Genomic DNA, 21,139 nt, shown 5'->3' on the forward strand with positions numbered 1-21,139 from the left:
GCTTCAGGGAATGTCTTTCTATTGGGTTTGGGAAAAATGGCTAGAATTAAAGTAAAGGGAGCAAACCCCTTAGCAGTTTACACATTCTATTTGTTTTCATGTAAAATTTATTAATCTCTGGTACATTTCTTTTAGAGAAGCAAATTTAGAAATCATTAAAGTGATGAGTGCTAGAAATAACTTTGGGTTTTATTTGCCTCCAGTAACAGTCAAAAGCAGCTACAGCTGCCTTCAGTGTTTATTTTCCGAAGATTGATCTTGTTATTGTTTATTTCAGTTTTTTTGGTTAGATAGGATAGCCATTCTAATCATTACTATTTCAGAGAAAATAGCTGGTGAGTTATTTATATAGTAAGTAACTGCCAAATAAAGCATTTTGATGTAACGAATAACTTGGGTTCTGTTTTCTGTCTCAGCTTAGTTTAGCCATGATATTGACTCAGTCCTACCAACCTCATTTACATATGAGTTAGTAAAATGGGACTCTGTTATCCTATCTTTCTCAGTAACCTCTTGGGTTTTGTGAAAAGGTCTGATTAAAACCCAGTTAAAATGCTCAGTCACATGTAGTGAATGAATTTGTTGACTAAAATGCTCAGTCACATGTAGTGAATGAATTTGTTGACTGTATATTTAACATGGTTTCATTGTATCCAAATATAGTCATGTTTCCCCAAGTTTTTCTTTTAAACACAATCAGCCCTGGAAATAGCAGTAGCTTGGCTCCTATAGATAATGACTCTGTTCTACCTAGGTTTTGCTCTTCAACTGACTTATTTTCCTCAATGACATGTTCAACTTATTTGAGTCTCCATTTTCCCATCTTTGAAAGGAGGGTAGTGTTATCAAAGATCTCTCCTTTGGGCCCCTACTTTAGTCTCATTTCTAGGATAGATTTGAGAGAGATTCGCAGTATCTTTCTCTTGGACTCAAGACCTAAGAGGTCTCAGTATCTGTTTGTTAAAACATCCAGAGTTGTCAGCAGCAGTGTCCCCTGAAAGCAAGTTGTGTAGAACATTAATTGGCAAGAGTTGTGCCATAAAAATTTGCACATTAGCAAATGGAAGCTAACCCAAACTCGAAACAAGGAAACTTGTCAAAGTTACCTAATCTTCCACCTTTAGAAATAGAGGTAGTAGCCATTATCTTAGTAGAATTGTGTTCAATGGAGGAGAAAACTGGTGTTCAACTCTATTTCCAGAAATATAGCTGAGGAAAATGGAGGAGGAATATCTTCATGGCCAAAGTAACTGAATTTTGTAGAATTGCTGTCAGTTGTATAAGAATGATAAATCACAGACCTGTACCCCTGAAACAAATAATACATTATATGTTAATTAAAAAATATTAAGAAAAAAAGGAAAGAAGGAAAAGTGTCTGGAGACTAGTCACTAGTACTAAAGCCCTGAATTGTCAACAAATAAATGAGATTACTGGGTTGATGAGGGACTGTTGAAAAGAAGTTTTCAGAAAGCCCAAAGGGCAACCAGTATGATGTGAGAACTGAGTTGAAAGGATCTGAGAACCAGAAAAGCATTTGATTTGATGAGTATCAGTGAGGTTTCCTTTGGAAGTCTTTTCTCTGCTTGTATTCTTTTCGGATGAGTATCTGGCTCACTAATACTTCTCTCCTGCCATTTATAGATAGAAAGAACTGTAAGGATTAACACTTCTGTGGTGCTTATCCTGTGCCAGCCACTGTTCCACATACTTCATAAAACTAAGTCATTTAATTCCTGCAACAACTCTAGAAACAGCTAGGGCATTGAGGCACAGAGAGCATGTGAGTCAAGAGAGACAGTTACATCTTAGTCACAAACAGCCCCTGAATCCTGGTGAGTTACAACAACAAAGGCATATTCTTACTCTGCCAAGTGGGTCTGTGGCTCTGTCCCAAGGCAAACTCAGGACCCAGGCCATTGCTGATCCTAATGAGAGGAGAGAACATGGCACATCTTGTCCTGGCTCTTGGCCAGTTCCTGCCCAGAAGTTAAACATGGGCTGTCCACTCACATTTCCTTGGCCAAAGCAAGTGCTCTGCCAAGCCTGATATCAGCAGGGTAGAGGAGGCATGTCCTCCTGCAGAAAAGGGGCAGTGTATGCTTGTAGATAATGATACCCTGTAATGGAATGGGAAGTCAGAGAGGGTATGTGGAAGATGAGGGATTCAGAACCCACGCAGCCTGGCTCCAGAGTCTGTCCTGTTAAACACAACTCCATTCTGCCTCTTTGGTTCCCTGTCTCCCAAGGGTATTTAAAACAAATTTCCAGAGCTTCTTGTGAAATTCATTAAGATATTTTTAGTGACTGTACTTCTAAACAACCACCTATAATGTAAAAACACTAAGTCCAGCTAGAATCACATGGACAGGATAGGATGAAGGTTAAGAATGGGGGCTTTGAAGCCAAGAGTGCCTGGGTCCCAGTCCTGACATCATCACTTACTAGCTCTGAGATCTTGAAGAAGATACCTGAACTCTCTGTGCCTTATTCTCATCATATGTAAAACAAGGATGATAATGTGCATACCTTATGGTGAGGGTGAAGATTGAGTGAGTTAATAATGAACTATAAAGGGCTGGGAGTATAATCACTACACAAGTATTATTGTCCCCATTCCTCTTATTCTCCTCTATCTTAAAAGTCAACAAAATATGTTCAAGGAATAGTGCTCACCACTTCAACCAACATCTGCCTTCAGGGACAGTAGGTGTCTTCCCTCCTTCAGAAAGTAGCTTCTTACTGTCTCTTTGAACTACTTAGCACTTGCCTTTCCCCTCTCTTGTTTTAAAATTTTTCTCTTACTGTGTCGTTAATACAGAAGATAATAATAAATGCTTACTTAGGCTTCTTTACATATAAACAAAAAGTTTACAATGACCTATTTTGACAGAATCTTTCTGCCTAGTAGTTGTGGTATTCTTCTTCTTGAAAACATTGCTTCCATTGGCATACCAGTTGCTTTCCTGTTTTCTAAAAACACTTGTATCTTTGTTGAGAGTATCATGGATGGTCTTAAATGCACGCATACTCTTCTTCCCCATTAGGTTCTTATCTGGTGTAAAATATATGAAATTATTTCACAGATTGGTCCCCATTCATTTCTTACCTCTTAGACATTAGATTTTGTTTTCTTGTATCTCTTTCCTTCTAAAGTTTTCCGTTGTTGACTTTTTTGTTGATTTTTAGCTACTGGTCAGCTCAGATATTAACTGAATATTATACATATTTAGCCATGATTAGATTGTCTATTTACAAAGAATATGAGTTTCTCCTTTATTCTCTAGATGTTCTAAATTGATATCCCTTAAAATTGCCTGTGTCCTTAAAAATCTTATTGTTGGTCATTTGAAACAGTCTTGCTGGTGATGATGTGAAGCACAAGAAATAGAAAAGGGAGGTGTTTCCTGATTAGTTTGTATCTCCTGAGAGTGCATTCTCTGGTTCCGACATTATACGTGTTGTGGGAATGTGTACATGATTGATAGTTGATAACATTTCTAGGAGCGTGCTTAACATAAATTGAGTCACACTGACCATGGAGACAGTAGGACAAAATCCAGAAAGCAATATATAGACTAAAGGCTAGTTATATATTCTAGAAGAAAGAAATGATGAGTAAGTTCAATGTAAATTCTTAAGTCACAATGATAGTGGACAGGTCAAGACAATATGAAGAAAACAAGATAATTCCAACCAGGTATTTTAACAGAAAATCTCCAATGGAGTTAGTCCAGTTGGAATGAATGGAAAAATTATTAAATTAAAAATATATCTGGTTGTTTATTTTTGCTACAGATATAAGAATGGATTAATTAAGAGTACATAGAAGGTATTTTCCAAAGAAAAGGCAACACATACAAAGCACAAATGCCCAACCCATATGGCAGATACTAATAATTGTTTACTTCTCTGGAATTAGTTGCCAGCCTATAATGGGGAGAAGGAGCATATCTAAGCTAGCACTATATAGCCCTGACCCCAGGCCAAAAGCTTATCAATCCAGAGTGTGTGCCTCACTAAAACTACATCAATCAGGATCTTATTTCATGGGTGTGAAAGTGTTGGGAAATAGAAACAGGAGTCCTGAGAGCTAGGCCAGGCTAGTGAACATCTGTGACTTCTTACTGGAGAGACCCCTGGAAGTGCCCAAGTACCCTTCATAGCATTTGGTGGTTCGGTTGCTCCTGAAGTATCATAATCTGCTCAATCAAATGCTTCATCTTTCTTATTCTGTCTGGAGTTTGTTTCTGTTACTTGCAGGCAGGAAAAATCAAATACATACAATCTACATGAAAAGATTAGAAAAGAAGAATCTATCAGGCTATGAAGCTCAATAGTGAAAAGAATTCTTCAAGGAAAGTAGATGAGCTTGGTTCTGATAGATTCTGGACTCATAAAGATGGCTTAGCAAATGATCAGATCGGTAAGAAATACTGAATGCTTTGGGGGGAAAGGTTATTACGTTGAATGGTTTATAAAAATCAGAAAATTTATAGTTCTCCTTAGGCTTGATGATGGTTCATTTGGGTGGAGACTTGACCTAATGAGGGCCTGGTTATGGTTCTGTCTCTAGACAGACCAGTTCCAGGACCAAAGGTCACCCAACCCCTAGTCACCTGCAGGTGACCAGTGCACATCCATGTAATGGGGGTGGCAGCCAGAGAGCAAGTTAGTATATTTGCAAACCGTTCCCAGTCTAGAAAATCAACCAACTCACTATTCTTGTAATAGAGCTCCAAGATATACTGGACATCCCAGCAGAGTGACTAAAAAGAATGTGAAGATGAAAATACTAAAAATGTTTTTCTCATTAAGAGAATGTGTATCTGTGGAGGTTTAGCTATGGGGTGTACCATTTGACTCTTTTATATAGTTATCTTGAACTCTCGAGAAATGGCATGTAGAAGTGAGTGTCTTAGATTAAAAAAAAAAAAGCAGCAACAACAACTCTGGAGTCAATAGTTTATGGTTCTATAGTCATAAATTCCTATGTTTGGCTTCTGATTTTTATGGCTCTTAATGTGTGTGAAATGTGACTACCACTTCCTCTATAATGATTCCCATTTTTTTTTTCCCCTGATAAGAAGTAAACACTCCTTCTGCTGAAAATATATCACACTTTGCTTGGAGCACCCATTACACTTTACCCGATTATTTATATATTTGTATATTCGTAGAGATGTATTGTTTTCAATATATATATAGTTGATTTATTTTATTTTTTGCTGTGGCTGCCTTAGCAAAATATCACACACTAGGGGGCTTAAACAACAGAGATTTACCATCTCTCGGTTCTGGAGGCTGGAAGTTAAAATCACAGTGTTGACAGGGTGGATTCTCTCTGAAGGCTGTGAGGGAGAATCTGTCCCAGGCTTTTTTGCTCCCTTCTGGTGACTTGCTGGCAATCTTTGGCATCGCTCGACTTGTAGACATATCATCCCAGTCTCTGCGTCTATCACATGTGGTGCTTCTTCTCTGTGTTTGTCTTCAGATCTGTCCCTTTAAGGACTCCAGCCATACTGGAGTAGGGTTCACACTACTCACCTTTACGTTAACTTGACCACCTCCAAGTAAGGTTACATTCTAAGTTACTAGGAATTAGAGCTACTACCTAAAGATTTTGGGAGACACAGTTCAATCTGTAGCATTGGATAAAGACATAGAATGTTCTTGGATTATAGCAGTCAAGCCTCCTCATCATTGTTTCTTCCATAGAGCCTAACAAAGTACCTCCAACGTAACAGACAGTGTACTATTTGTGGAATGAATCGATGGCGTTGCCCGTCTATTGTAAAAGCCACCCTTTTGTTCGGCAGAACTCGTTTTGTGTGTGTAACTCATTCCATAAATGAAGAAAGGAGGATTTAGGTTCACACTTGGCTGTATCATAGTCCACCAGGATTTCCTGCATTATCTCTTGCAACCATTTCTCCCAGGAATCTACAAGCCGCCTTCTTCTGAGTCTAGACAGATGGCTTAAGTCTAATCACAGATCCTATCTTGGGACTCTCGTGGAAATAGAGACAGAATGTGATTTCAGGGCCATTGATAATTGAAAGCCGTGGAAATGAAATTAATTGTCACATAAGGGCTATTTTTGCATACACCAACAGGTATGGAAGACTCCCTAGGAGATGGTTAGCACAGAAAAAGAAAATTTTCTTTTCCCTAAGAATTCCCTTTCTGTATTAAACTACATATAGCCCATCACTTTGGAATGTTACTAAAATTGATGAAATAAAATTAAACATTATTAATGTAATTCTCTTGTTTTACAAAGTTTTTCTTATATGCCAGGCATAATACTGATCTAGAATAGTGGAATTTTAATACTAAGGGTGGAAGTATGGGGGTAGGGCATGAAAACATGGGGAATTCCAAGTTCCTTAAAAAGACATGGAAATATAAGCAATCCTCATTCTGAAATCTAGATTTCTTCAGAAGTGAAACTTTAGTTTAAGAAAAGGAGTGGCTCTTCAGTGATTCATAAAAATTCTATCTCAAGGAAATCTGTTTTGAAGACTCTGAACTGACTGTATGCTCAAAAAATAAGTTATTGCCGAAGTTAAGACTAGAAATTCATATTTAAACTTGGAGGGACTTTTTTTGCTCTAATATATATTTCAGAATCAGGTAGGAGAGCTTTGGGATAGAGAAGAGAAGAAGATAATGAGGTTGCTTTAACTCAATATTGCGTGAAATAAGTCAGTAGAGCCTGTGTGTATTAACAATGTTGCAATGAAAGCACGTATTATTCTAGTGAGAGCTGACAGTTCCAAGTAAAAAAACAAAGGAGAAAAGCCAGCAATACAAGTTCATTCCTTCATTGATATATTTATGTGCTAACAATATTAGCTTGTACATCTAAAACAGGCAGAATGCTTCATAGGTAACCATAGTAATAAGATTTGTAGGTAGCTTGTAGTTTTATTTTTTTTATTTTTTATTGAGTTCTGGGCATGGGCCTAACTTCTGATACTTACTGTGGGTGGAGGCCGCTTGTGATCTTGCCTCCAGACAGTGAGGCCATCTTTGCTGTGAAGCATGATCTTTCATTCGTGGAGGGTATGTGTGCCTTGGACACAGGAAGATTGTAAGTGCCAGTCCTCTGAGTCTTAGAGCCAGTTAGAGGAAAAAAACTTTGAATCAGGCAACTGTTTTAGGCAACAACAGGGACCTTATGGATGAATCTCTGAATCAGGAAATGAAAATGCAAGTGCACTTTGAGACATCATTTTTGCAAGTGGAAGAGCATTCAGGGTAAAACAATTTTGAGAACACCTCTGTGGCATGGCATTGAGGGTACTAGAAATTTAAAAAAAAAAAAAAAATTTCAGATGCTCCTGAAAGCTCGATAGGGAGAACCATGTGGATGAAAGACCTTTAGAAAGGCAGGTAGCTAAAATTAATTTGTTTTTACTAATGATCTCTGTATTTCAAAACACTGAGTTGTTTGAAAATCTCTGTATTTATTATGTTGGAGGGGAGGGAGAGGGAATTCCTTAATCAGCAAGGCTCATTATTAAACTCCCGCTCTGTCCCAGAGTCTGGGAGTGTGTGTGTTGGCCATGCTGAGTACAGCTCCCTCTTACTTATTGCTGCACAAAATCACATGAAGGTCACCAATTTAAAATGTACCCTTGACTTAACTGACTTGTATGCACTGTGAATGTGAACAAAATCCCTTAAAGTATGTAATAAGAGGGTAAATGTTTGCATTTTAAAGTTTTGGGGCAACATAGTCACTACTTATTGGAAGAAGTGCATGAAGAAGTTTGTTTCATCTGGGTTCTATGTCTAGAAGTTTCTCAAATTCTTTTCTCGTGCTGAATATCTGAGTGGATGAGTAATTAGATGATCTGCTTTGGAAAGGCTAATTAATTTAGCTGTTATGCAGGGACTGCTGCCACTGGTCTCCCCATCTGCCCACTCGACAAGGGCACCTGGCACTCGGCATTGTCATTCTTCTGTGGCGGGTGACTCCCCAGGATGCCTGTGTCTGCAGAGAATGGTCCTAGGCCTCCTGGGGGAGCTGATCTGCTTGCCTTACAGACATACTAGGTCACCACCATGCTCATATTCTTAGGGCCCACTCATAAACGGGGTAGGCCGATGATTCATTGAAACCTTTGCTCAGAATTTTCAGTGTGACTCTCTGCCCCAAGGTATAAGTGACAGTAATCATCTGTCTAATTTCTTTTAGGCATTTGGTGATATCTTTGTAGGGAAAAATGCTGGGGGGCTAGGGGTGTGCTGTTAATTGAAACAAAATTTATGCCTGAGCATTGGTTTATGTTTGGAGTTTGATTACTATTTTTATTCCACTCTGCAAGAAATGGAGGTGGAATTTTGCGTATTCCAGAAAAGTTCTATTAGCAGTTTTCATATTGATTGGCATTAAAGTGGTTAGGAATGTGTGTTTTCCTCAGAAACCTCAATAATTTCATGCATTATTTGTGACTACTTCCCTAGCAGTAGAGTTTGTAGTAACAGGGGATAGTGGATACGGAGGTACAAGTTTAACAAGTGAGATTTTAACTGAATATGTATTCAGTGCTGTTTTGCATTTTTGGAAAACCTGCATGGCGGTATTTAAACTTAATAGCAGTGGCATGATGGGCATGTTTTTCATCAGCTTGAGCCTTAGTTTCCCCATGGAAGGTGTATCAACAGTGCTCCAGCTGTGGGCCACAGGACTCCAAGGGGTCTATGACCTTTACAGGCATCTATAAGTCAAACCTAATTTTATAAGAAGACTAAAATATTACTTCACCTTTCTCACTGTCCTTGGTCATGGGCATATACTGGTTTGTCAGAAGCTATTCACCCTGTGACATTGCAGCCTTCTGAATATAGACAGAGAAAGGAGAATCCAGATGTCATTTTTGTCAGCCAGATATTAAAGAGATTTGCAAATGTATAAAACAATGCCACTCTTCTTACTGATTTTTGTTTTAGAATCTATAGCTATATTCACAATTATATTGTGCTTACATTAACCTGTGATGGAATTACTATTATTCCCAATAAATTAGTATGTATTATCAAAAATCTCAGTTTAATTGGGAATATGGTAAATGTTGATCGGGAGAACCCACAGAAACAAAAGTCTTTGGAGTCCTTGGTGATTGTTTTCAAAAATGTAAAGAGGTTTCAGATCCAAAAATTCTGAGAATCATTGCAGTATACCACAGAGAGGATGATGATACTCATGTCATGGCATTATTTGAGGTAGAAATGTTTAATGTAAAGTGTTGAGGGTAGTGCTTGATATAGTAATCATTGACTATATGTTAGCTATTAACTCTTCTCTTTTTAAGTTGAGGATGTGGTGATACAATGTATTGAAAAGGAAGAGGCAAGATAAGTCACATGTCTCCAAAAGAAGTGACCTGGATGAAACCATGACTCAAAGGGCCAGTCAAGTCTAATACCATTCCATTAAAAAGACTTGAGAAATTTAGGGAATCACAGTGAAAACATGTTACAGAGATTCTTCATTGTTAAAATATTTATGAGGAAAAACCTGTTTTCCCTGTATGACGTGTTGCTGAGATGTATGAACTTTAGAAAAATGAGTGTATTTTAAAAATAGTGGACTGTATCTTCCCATTTAAAGGAGGTTCAATTTCAATTTTCTGATAAAATTATCACCTAGCTTTAATGGTTAAAATCCAGCTTTGAATGCAGTACTCTTGTGTTGTGCTTAGGACATCTTAAGGCACAGTTTTGCTTAGGTGTGCTGTCTTTCTGACCTTGAGCTCTCTGAAAGTGGGACCATCTAGTTATTTGTATTTCCCGGGCCCGAAAAGAGTGCCAGGCAGAGAATAAATTCACATTGTTTATGAATGTGAATGAATCAGAATTTTCATCATCATTGGATTATATGGTCACTTAGCAGAACATACTGAATAAATTAAAAGAGATTGATGCATCTATCAATCATACATAACTATTTATGTATTTAAATATATTTTTTTTCAATTTATTTATTTTCAGAAAAACATTATTCATTATTTTTTCACCACACCCAGTGCTCCATGCAAGCTGTGCCCTCTATCATACCCACCACCTGGTACCCCAACCTCCCACCCCCCCCGCCACTTCAAACCCCTCAGATTGTTTTTCAGAGTCCATAGTCTCTCATGGTTCACCTCCCCTTCCAATTTACCCAAATTCCCTACTCCTCTCTAACGCCCCTTGTATTTAAATAATTTGAAACACTTTGGAATATAAGAGTTTAACCTAAGAACCGAAACTAACATGAAGTTAGGGTTGTTTGGGGGATACTGTAGGATTCTTTAATACCACAGTATCTTTGGGTTTATAAAATGCCAACAAAATTCTTTTTTTCTTTTTAAATATACATATGAGCATGCCTAGCCCTAATTTTTTGTTCTAGTTCTAATATTTTTGTTCTAGTTGATTATAATTTATTTTATTTCCTATTATTCTTTGTTTTTCTACAAAGTCAAGTAGAGATGACACAGATTATCTGGCAGTTTCATCAAAACACAGAGTACCTACTCTAAGGACAGTTTCACTGGTGTGCCTAATGCATTGTTTGTATTGAGTAGTTTGGGGCAACGAGACTCACAATGAGTAGACATAATTCTTCACAGTTAGGCTGCAAGCTGGTGCTGCTCTTCCTCCAGGGTATCCTCAGGGGGGGTCCCATCTGCTTGGTGGAGAGCAGGGCTGCTCACTGGTTTCATTCTCACTCATTCAGGCGGTGTGCCTGGGCCACTTTAGAGTTGCAATAGAACATTGATTTGTCTCTAGACAGGCCTGCTTTTGACACTCATGCAACAGATGGGTCTATGCTGCCCTTAAGTTTGTGGTCTCCACACATCACAGCTGAATATAGTCCTCTCCTGCAAGCTGCTGATTGTTTCTCTGAGGATGCAGACCTCGCAGGTCTTCTCTGGACTTTACAAATGCCAACTTCCTGTTGTCTTCATGGAGAACAGTCTTCCCCAAGGGCTGAAGCTACATTTATGTCCGTGGTATGGGGAAGATCCGAGGTTCATATAAATACTTTCTGGTAGTGTTCTTTCTTATCTTGAGTTGAAATTATCTGGGACGATACTGATAGACTTCAGAAACCTGGGACGAATTCACCTTTTGGGTAAAACATCGAGTAAGGAAAGTAGTTCTGTTTCATCCCTGTTGGAGGGAAGAATTCTCTTTGCATTTAACTGAAAAGGAAGTGTTTGTGGATCTTTGTTTGTTTGTTTGTTTCATTGTGTGTATATTCTTTTTATTCTTCTTTTATGCCTGTTCTATAAATAAGGATCCACAGCTCTCAATAAAATATCCCTGGGCATTTGTTTTGCAATCCTAAAGTCAATACCCCCTTCATAATAAGCTACTGGCTTTGCTACAAACACAAAACAAAACAGTAATGCATTGCAAAAGCACAGTTGTCTGTTTCCAACAGATGAGCTAAAGTCCTCAAATAGGAGCAAGAGTGTATATGTATGTGACTGTGTTTAATTTGCCTTGGGTAGCATGCAAGTCAAGGATGCTTTCGTTATTTTTGAACAAAGCTGTTTTTAAGAACCCTGAATTTGCATGAAAAAGATGCTGGTCCCATTTGGTTTCCCCACATATATTGGGACCTTGGGAGTTTGAAGATATGGTTTGCCAAGGGACTGCTGAACCCAAGGGCAAATGAGATGACTATAGAAAAGGCACTTATTTTTAATACTTTGACTAAGTTGTTAATTTGAGCCGAGAAATGAGAACATCTAGAAATGCTCAGATTTTCACCATAGATACTTTCACCCATCTGATAACTCTGCCACTTCCTTAAATTTTTATCAAGAATGACAACCCTTTCATACAAAAATAAAATATAATTCCTACTAAAAACAAAAATCTTGCAAATACATGACACACCAACAGATTTGAGAGATAGAAAGTACCAAACCTCAAGAAAGTATTCTTTTTTGTTTTTTTTGGCCTTGAACCGCTTTTCAAAGGAAATAGGATTCAGAAACTTATGGCATAAAATAGGTCAAAATTGGGATGCTTTGCTTACTGGGACTCAGATGGTACTGGTCTTGTCCTTCCTGTACCATAGAAAACCCAGCTGTTACTTACAAGTCTTAGAGATGCCTGCTTCATGACATTATGTATATTGCATTTCCCGAATAAATGATTTAAACCAATTACAGAGCATTTTTTGGGGAAGATTTTATTTATTTGTTTAGCAGAGAGAGAGAGAGAGATCACAAGTAGGCAGAGAGGCAGGCAGAGAGAGAGGAGGAAGCAGGCTCTCTGCTCAGCAGAGAGCCTGATGTGGGGCTCGATCCCAGGACCCTGAGACCATGACCTGAGCCAAAGGCAGAGGCTTAACCCATTGACCCACCCAGCTGCCCCCAGAGCATGGTTTTAAAGAGACAGTTGTATTTGCTATTCCCACGAATTCTGCTCATTCACTAGCTCACTACTTTGAATCAGCATAGCTCTCAAGTAACTAGACTTAAGCAAGTTTAAAACTTATATAAATAAGGAGCTCTAGGTTGCAGGGCTCATTCTGGGGATTGTCATTTCTGTGACTCAGACTACACCGGGATTTCTCATGCGTGTGTTACACATATCCACGTGACTGTTTGAAGTTGGGTACATTTCTGGTCATGTGGTGGTAGGTCAAACATAAGCAGGTATTTCCAGTTTCTACATATTGATTTTGCTCTGTTTTACCAACTCAGATGGCTAACATGCTGCCACTTCGAAGATGAGCCTTTCACATTGGTTCACTCACTGTTTATTAAATGCCTAAAAATGGAATGTGTGGGCAGAATATAAAATTCATGACTTAGGAACATTTGCCTTCTTAAAAACTAGGTAATGGCCAAATCTGTTAAATTTCTCTTTCAAATTGGGTTTTATAAGATTTCACATGAACCTATACTGTGTGAAAATTCCCAATAGTGTTATAAGGCAAACTCTTTTAAGGATAAAATTGTGATATTTCTAACCTTTAAGCTGTGCGAGGACTCTTTTCATCATTTAGTAGGATGATTGTGCTAAGATAGACTTTGCTCTGTTTCTAGGAATGTCTTCTTTATGCTAAACTGCTCTTGTAAAAAATTAACATGCTGTTAGCATACATATTCAATCTTATGCTGAAGATTCAGCAATCAGGAATAATGAGTCCAGGAAATTTTCTAGACTGTTCTTCCATTTCTACTTCTGTATCTTCTAGGTTAATTTCTTGAAGTGTGGTCCTAAGATGCTGAGTGTTCCTGAGACCTTTCAAGAGATCTGAATCTACAGAGAGGCAGAGATACAGAGACACAGAGAGAGAGAGAGTGTGTGTAGTCTCCTTTAATTGTTCTGACCAGTCATTTCATAGTTTTCACTGTAGTATCCTGACAAACCTTTTGTAAATTTATTTCCTAAGTGTTTTATGTTCTGACACTATTGTAAATAAATTAAAAAAAATTTTCCAGTTATTTGATGCTAGTATGTAAAAACACAATTGCTTTTTGTGTATTGGCTTGTATCTGTGACTTTGCTAAACGCACTTATTAGTCGTATAGCTGTTTTAGTAAGTTCCTTAGTATTCTCTATTTGAAAAGTGCTTATCTGTGAATAGAGACAATTTCACTTTCTCTTTTTTGACATTCACATCTTTTCTTTGTCTTGTCTTATTGAACTACATAGGAGTTTTGCCGGTTTCCGGACTTTACATAAGATTTTTTTTTATTATTATTATTCATTTGACAGACAGAAATCACAAGTAGGCAGAGAGGCAGGCAGAGAGAGGAGGGGGAAGCAGGCTCCCTGCTGAGCAGAGAGCCCGACATGGGGCTCGCTCCCAGGACACTGGGATCATGACCTGAGCTGAAGGCAGAGGCCTCAACCCACTGAGCCACCCAGGCGCCCCTGGACTTTATATAAATGGAATCATAAACTATACAGTCTTCTCTGTTTGCTCTTTCCATCCTTTCATCTGCTGTGGTACTCTCTATGTTGTTGTGATCAGGTATACATGACTCCTCCTCAGTACTTTTTGGTACCCTATGTATGATTATGTAGAAGTTTACCCATTCGGGGCGCCTGGGTGGCTCAGTGGGTTAAGCCGCTGCCTTCGGCTCAGGTCATGATCTCAGGGTCCTGGGATCAAGTCCCGCATCGGGTTCTCTGCTCAGCAGGGGAGCCTGCTTCCTCCTCTCTCTCTCTCTGCCTGCCTCTCTGCCTACTTGTGATATCTCTCTGTCAAATAAATAAATAAAATCTTTAAAAAAAAAAAAGAAGTTTACCCATTCTGTTGTTCATGGGGTGCACATTTTTAGTTTAAGGTGATAACAAAGAGTGCATCTATGAATATTCTAGTTCATGTCATTTACTGAACATACCTATGCACTTCTGTTGTGTATATACTTAGTTGAACTGCTCATAAAGTATAGGGTATGTTCTTTGGTTTCTTTCTTTTTTTTTTTTTTTTAAGATTTTATTTATTTATTTGACAGAGAGAAATCACAAGTAGATGGAGAGGCAAGCAGAGAGAGAGAAGGAAGCAGGCTCCCTGCTGAGCAGAGAGCCCGATGCGGGACTCGATCCCAAGACCCTGAGATCATGACCTGAGCCGAAGGCAGCGGCTTAACCCACTGAGCCACCCAGGCGCCCCTGTTCTTTGGTTTCTTTGTCCTTGTATCTACCATGTGTTTATTTTTCATATTAAACCGGAAGTCAGTCTTGTTCTTCTCTTTCAATTCTTTGCTCCTTTCATCTGCTCATTAAGATTTGGGTCAGAGAACACAGAGATTTCTTTGTTGCTCACCTGACAAAGAGGAGCATGATTTCATCTCTGCCTGGCTTCTTCCTCTTGAGTTTGTTTCCCTCAGGCTCTATGCATGGGTCCTGCCCCGAGCTCCCAAAACTTGTTCTCCTCAGGGATCTCCTGGTTCTAGTTTTCTTCTTCTAATGTGTCTCTGTAGGCACGAATTCAAAGAGAACTATTCCTACTAAAAAAATTGACTTAACTGTAACCAAACTAAAGCACATGTCTTCTTGGCAGTCGTAGGCATTTCAAAGACCCAAGCAGTTAGGCCTGGAGAAATCCTCTCACTCAGCTAGGAATTTGGTTGTTTCCTTGCTGTTCGCTAGTAGCCAAATAGCCAGTCCCATGTAGAGGGAAGGCTGAGGGATGAAATATCGCACAAATGGTTTCACCACTTGATAACGACAGAAGGATTTGGGGGAAAATCGGTGCTAATACTAAGATTGGAAGATTACTGGAAAGGTTCATCTGTAACCTTTTTTCTTAAGAATCATTAGCTATCCAAAGTGTAGTATCTATCACTTTACCAAACATTCTTGAGATTCTGGTGAATATTGAATTATATTCTAATTGAAATCAGAATTACAATTATAAAGATACAAAATGGACCCCATTGTAAAATAAAGAATGCTAAAATAAATGCTTTTCAATTTTACATATTTTCTAAGCCCTGAAAAACGATAAGCACATTTTTAATTTAGGATTTGTGAGATAAAGAAAGCCTAAAGTTTGATCCTAATACAATTGATGCATACCAGCTGGGAGCTGAGCCTATCTGAGCCTCAGTTTCCAAATTTGTAAATGGGGATAATAAAGCCTATTATAGTGTTGTCAGACATATATAAGAGCATGGTACTTTGATGTGGCAAGTCTGTAAGTGATTTTCTATTATAATTTCAAGAATATCAATTCAAGATTCAAGCCTGTTTGCCTTTTACAATTCTCCATCAGTAAAGAACAACAAAAGAAATTAAAATAACTCTATGTAAGCAAAGTTGATACAGAAAGGACCACTGAAATATTTTCGCCACAGGAAAATTTGTTTCAAGTTATATATGTTCATGGACGTAAAGGGAAGCTTTTACTTAGCATTTAGGGTTTATTTGGCTTTTATAAAATCCAAGGCAAAAAAAAAAAATCTCTTTCATGACACTGAATGAAAACAATGCACGAATGACTTTAAATATTTATAGAAAGTTTAGTGGAGGAAGTGAGCTAAACCAGGGAAGGAGTTCCTCTGGAGACCTCAAAAGAATGTTTCAAAGCCATGCCAGTGTACCTCTACCCTGAGAAGAATAGGCAGCTAACCACGTGCTTTTGTTTCCCCAGGGAGAAATTGGCTGTGGCCCGGCTGCAGCGAGAAGTTGCCCAGAGAGGAAGTGAGGGGGCCATGGTAAGTGCTGGCTGGTCTCTCCTGATCTTGTACCTCCCTTCCAAAGGTCTCTGCTTGAAAAGCATTTTGTCTCCTTAAGGACATCTAAGGAAAATATTTACTTGCAGCAAACTTAAGGATGTATTGGTAAATAATGTGTTTTTTCCTAATGCAGTTTGGACAGTTCTGCCATTTGCAGACAGGGAGAGAGGGAGGGAGAGCGGAGAGCAAGGGTGGGATTAATTGAGAAAAAGAACTATCTGTGCTTTGAAGGGGACGTTCAAACATTCAGACTGGTTATATGGCTTTATTTCCTAAAGACCCCGGCTTCCAGCTGTGAGCGGAGTGTCAGTAAATGAGCAGTGTTGGGTTCTCAGCTAAGAACAGTTCAACACAGCTCTAGCCTCTCAGTTCTTTGAACTTAGAAACAAACAACCTAAGAGAAAATGAAGAGGTTTGCTAATGCACTTGTCTTCCACCTTTTCTTTCTCTGCACTATTGCAGTGTGTTTTTCCCTGTCCTTCTCAGCATGTGCCGTTCAGAAAACGGATGTTTCCTTGTGTTTTGAATCATACTAAAAATCAATATGGTTGTTTTGGTCCATAGCAACTTCATTTTATCGACTCTCTTTGCAAAAGTCTCTGCCTGCGTGCCGCTCTAACATCAGAGATGACTGTCTGGGGTCCCAGGGTGCGGACATGTGTGGATTTAACTGCTGCTGCTACCTCTGAGCAAAAAAAAAAAAAAAAAAAATGACAGCAGATTTTTTTTTTTTTCACTTAAGACAAAACAGAGGCACAGGTGAAATTTTTCAGCACAAGAATTATATTTTTTTTTAAAAAAAAAATGACACATTTTCAGACCCTGCAGACTGCTTGTTTGATTTCATGAGAGTTAAGACGAGTCATCCCCCGAAAAGAATAAGAAATTGGTAAAATATGCTGGCCTTGCACTTCTCTCAGGGAGGATAAAGGTGTGGAGCAAGAGCCTGAATGTTTAGTGGGCTCTGGAATGGTGCAGTGGCCTTTGAGCATGCTAAAATATTTAGGGGATCACACTGTTTGCAATTCTAGTGATCTTAATGCAGTGAGAATCTTAAATGTTCAAACAAAAGGAAACAACTGCTCACAAGCATCTTTGAGAAATGAAACAGAAATAGGTTGGAGAAAATGAACATTTAGTCACATAGGGAACTAAAAATGCCCAATCTGGATTTTGATGGCATTGGGATATGTGTATGGACTAGGCCATTCTGCGATGTTTTAAGTCTTTTGTTTCAGGCTAGCTGCTGTTGTACATGGTGAATGTTAAGAAGTGACAACTTTTCTATACCTCACTTCATATATATATATATTTTTTTTTCTATACAAATTTTTCATCTTCAAAATGAGGAGGTTGGAATTTAATATTCCATTAACTTAGTGGATCACGCCACTGAACATTTGTTATGTAAAGTTTTTATGATAGGGAGCTTTTCCTCATAATAGCTAAATGCTATTTAAGCTCTTAAGAACAGGCCTCTAAAGAATATCTCTTTCTGACTGCCAGTGAATGGATCTCAGCTGAAGTAATCTCAGGCATATAACTCTGTAGTCTTTAACAGGATAAAAAACCCCTTTAGAAACATTGTAATAATTGTTCAGCATCAGAAAAACACAAGGACACAAAAAGATTACTCTCATTGCTCAAAAAACAACTTCGGAAATGTTCCCAGTATTTTCTTATTCTTATTTTAGTCATGGCAATGAAAAATCGCACTTAACGTGTTGATTGATTTAACAAGCATTCATTGGGCACCTACTCTGTGCCTCACACTGTCCTAGGCCCTGGGGAAACTTCAGATGGGGTGGTGCGGGGGGACCAGGCAAAAACCCGAGAACTTACATTCTAATGGTTGTGGAGACCAGACAGACATTGGAAGTATTTAGAGTGATAGATGGTGGAAACAGCTATGAAAAAACAAGATCAGGGTAGGAGAGATTGGGAGTTCTAGGGCATCACTATTTTAAATAATGTGCCAAAGACGTAAATCACCGGAAAGTTAGTATTTGAGCAAAACTTGAAGGAGGCAAAGGAGTGAACAGTGGTGATATCTGGGAGAGAATCATTCTAGTCTGAGAGTTCAGCATACAGAGGATTGGGGTGCCCGAGGAAAAGCCTGGAGACAAGCTGGCTGGAGCATGTTGGTGGGGAGAGGGTGAATAGTAAAAGATACAATCAGTGAAACGATGGAGGACAGAGGGGTAAGCCAGGGATCTCCGGCTCACGCTGGGAGTGATAGGAGCCGTTGAAAGCAGTGACATGATGTGATTTACTACTATTCATAGAACTGTTTACCCCCTTCCATAATTTATCACATCTCAATTCCTTAGAGACACCATAAGCTCTGATTTTCATTAATGCCCTTTACTTTGTTTGTTCTCCCTCTTTCTCAGTGTTTTTCTCCTCTTTACTTACCTCTGAGTTTTCTACTTAATTACGTGCTACAGCTTTTCTGCTCCTTGGATTCATTTATTTCTGAAGTCCTGATTCTTTCAGTATCTGACAGTTCCTAAAGTCAGGCGTTCTGTTCATCCTCTAAATTTGATTCTTGCTGTTACAAGCCCAGAACATTTGTCATGTCTATAGCAGAAGAGAAAAAGAGTTCATCACAAGCACATCACATTGTTAAAAAGACTACTATTTACAGTAATGTTTATTTTTATCCACCGGAAAGGAAAAATTGTATGGAAAGTTAAGTATTTTGAAAAAAAAGATACAGTTGAGGAAGGTATTGATTTTTAGAATATCAGTGAACATTTTATAATCAGGGTCTTTAATGTAAAATGCAAATTTTAAAAATTTGACTTTGTGCAATCTCTTTACTTAAAAGTTTTAAGATAGTATTCAAGGCACCATTTTTGAGAGGTTTATTTTATTTTTTAACACACTTTTTATTTTGGAATAATTTTAGCCTTAAAGGAAGTTTCACATCTGTATCCCCTTGATCTGTTTTCTAATGTTAATGTCTTCCATAAGTATGCCATAGTTTTAACAACTAAGAGATTACCCTTGGCCTGTTGCTATTAACCAAACTTCAGGTTTTATTAGAGTTTCACCAGTTTTCCCAATAATTTCCATTTTATGATCTAGGATTCAATCCAGAGTACCACACTTCATATAGAGAGATTGCTGTTTAATGGCTAGTTCATACAAATGTGGGGATAAAGAGACTGTGACCTTGGGAGTGAGGCAGGTCTGGATTCAAAGTCCGTCTCTGCCAGTAGTAGCTATGTGGGCTTGGGCACATTACTAGTTTTTATCAGTTCTGCCCGTTCTTTTGTTCTGTTGACCTAAGTATTTATTTGGAAAACCTTTCTTTCAGTAATTGGATATTTCATATTTGTTTCCTTTGTTTTTGACTCTCATGAAATAACTCACTATTGTTTTTATACTTGCTTTTTATTATTTTTCAAAAACGACTGTAAAATCATTTTGTCTTCATTCTTGGAGATTCTCTTTTCTCTTGTACCCCCTAACACTGGTTCAGTTTACGTATGAAATCTATTCTGTCCTTAAGACTTTAATGTCATCTTAAATTTGGCTATATAAAAAAAGGCTCATTCTACCCCAGGAATAAAAGATATTCATTATCATTATTTTTAGAAAATATATAGTTTTTTTCTTTCTGTTAATCTTGACATCATCTAGATGGAATTAAGTTAGTGTGAGATAAGGATCAAAAGGAATATTTTCCCCAAATCATTTATTAAATAGTCTAAACTTTACTGTCACCTTTACTGTATTCCAAATACCCCTATTAATCTGCATGAGTTACTGGACTCATTAGCTGTTATTGATTCTTACAAGATTCTAAATTGTTTTAGTTACTAGAAATTGATAGTTTACTTAACATTTTGTAGGCCAGATTCCTTGTGATTATACTTTCTCCTCCAAACTTGGAAAGACAATTTTATTTATGAATAACAATAAGAATTTATGAGTTAAAATATGTGTTTAGATTTTTAAAAAGATTAAAGAGCATTTTATATGTATCTACCACACAACAAAATATTGTAGTGAGACCATTTCAAAATGACAAGGAAACTGGCTTAAGTATATTTGCTGTTTTCTTAAGCTGATATTAAATTTTTAGAAGAATATCACTTGTGCCACTGTTTAACTTTTTTTTTATCAAAGAGATATTAATGTCTACAGAACACTAATACTCTTCCAGACATAATTTTTAAAATGCTTTGGCTAATTATGCAAAATCTTAGATATGTTTCCTTTTCGTCTCACTGGGTAATTTCTACTTGGGAAAAAGAAAACTATTAATTCTTGATTTCTCATCTCAAGGCACTAGGAAAGGAAACAGAGGAAGCCCATTTGCCCTGTTGTAAGATTCCCTTTTTTTCTGCCTCGAGATATTCAGATATTGCCTCGATGTTACCATACTGATGGTTAGCTAAATTCATTATCATACCCTCCCTTTTTTTCCTCACAATGATCTTCCAAGGAATAATGGGATTGAGATATTGGCAGAACAGGAATTTGAAGAAAAAACAGAAGAGTTTGAGGAAGTAGGAAGATCAGAATCCTTGGACCCACTGTGACATCCTTCCTGGAGGACAAGGCAAACTCATGGCCCCAGAAGCCCTCAATACATCTCGCTCATTCAGAGCCACAGTGTGGATAGCCAGCTATGGTGCTGACACTGGAGTTGGGGGGGTTGGAGATACAAGCTCGGGGAAGAACACGTATAGAACCTTCACCTCTGTAGTGCAGTGTTCAATACCTATTAATTAAACAAGAAGAGGTCATTCCTCTTAACTTAAGAGACACATACGAAAACAGGAACATTGCACACAGTCCAGGTTAACATAGCCTTGGTGAACTATCTTGGTTTTGCTTAGTATGCCCTTCTTGACATTGCTGAAGAGCTGTATAGATAACTGTAGAGTCTGGACTCTGATAGACAGAAGACTTCC

The 21,139-nt window shown here is 38.1% G+C and overlaps 1 protein-coding gene across 1 annotated transcript in view; it reads left to right on the forward strand.

The window, feature by feature from the left end:
• NCKAP5 (NCK associated protein 5) overlaps positions 1-21,139 on the forward strand; it is a 962,745-nt gene that overhangs the window by 428,492 nt on the left and 513,114 nt on the right. Inside the window, 1 exon segment of the mRNA XM_044242595.1 lies at positions 16,127-16,190. Within this exon segment, the coding sequence (XP_044098530.1) occupies positions 16,127-16,190 (64 nt within the window).

Source organism: Neovison vison, chromosome 3 (assembly GCF_020171115.1).
Source record: "Neovison vison isolate M4711 chromosome 3, ASM_NN_V1, whole genome shotgun sequence".
Lineage (NCBI taxonomy): Eukaryota > Metazoa > Chordata > Mammalia > Carnivora > Mustelidae > Neogale > Neogale vison.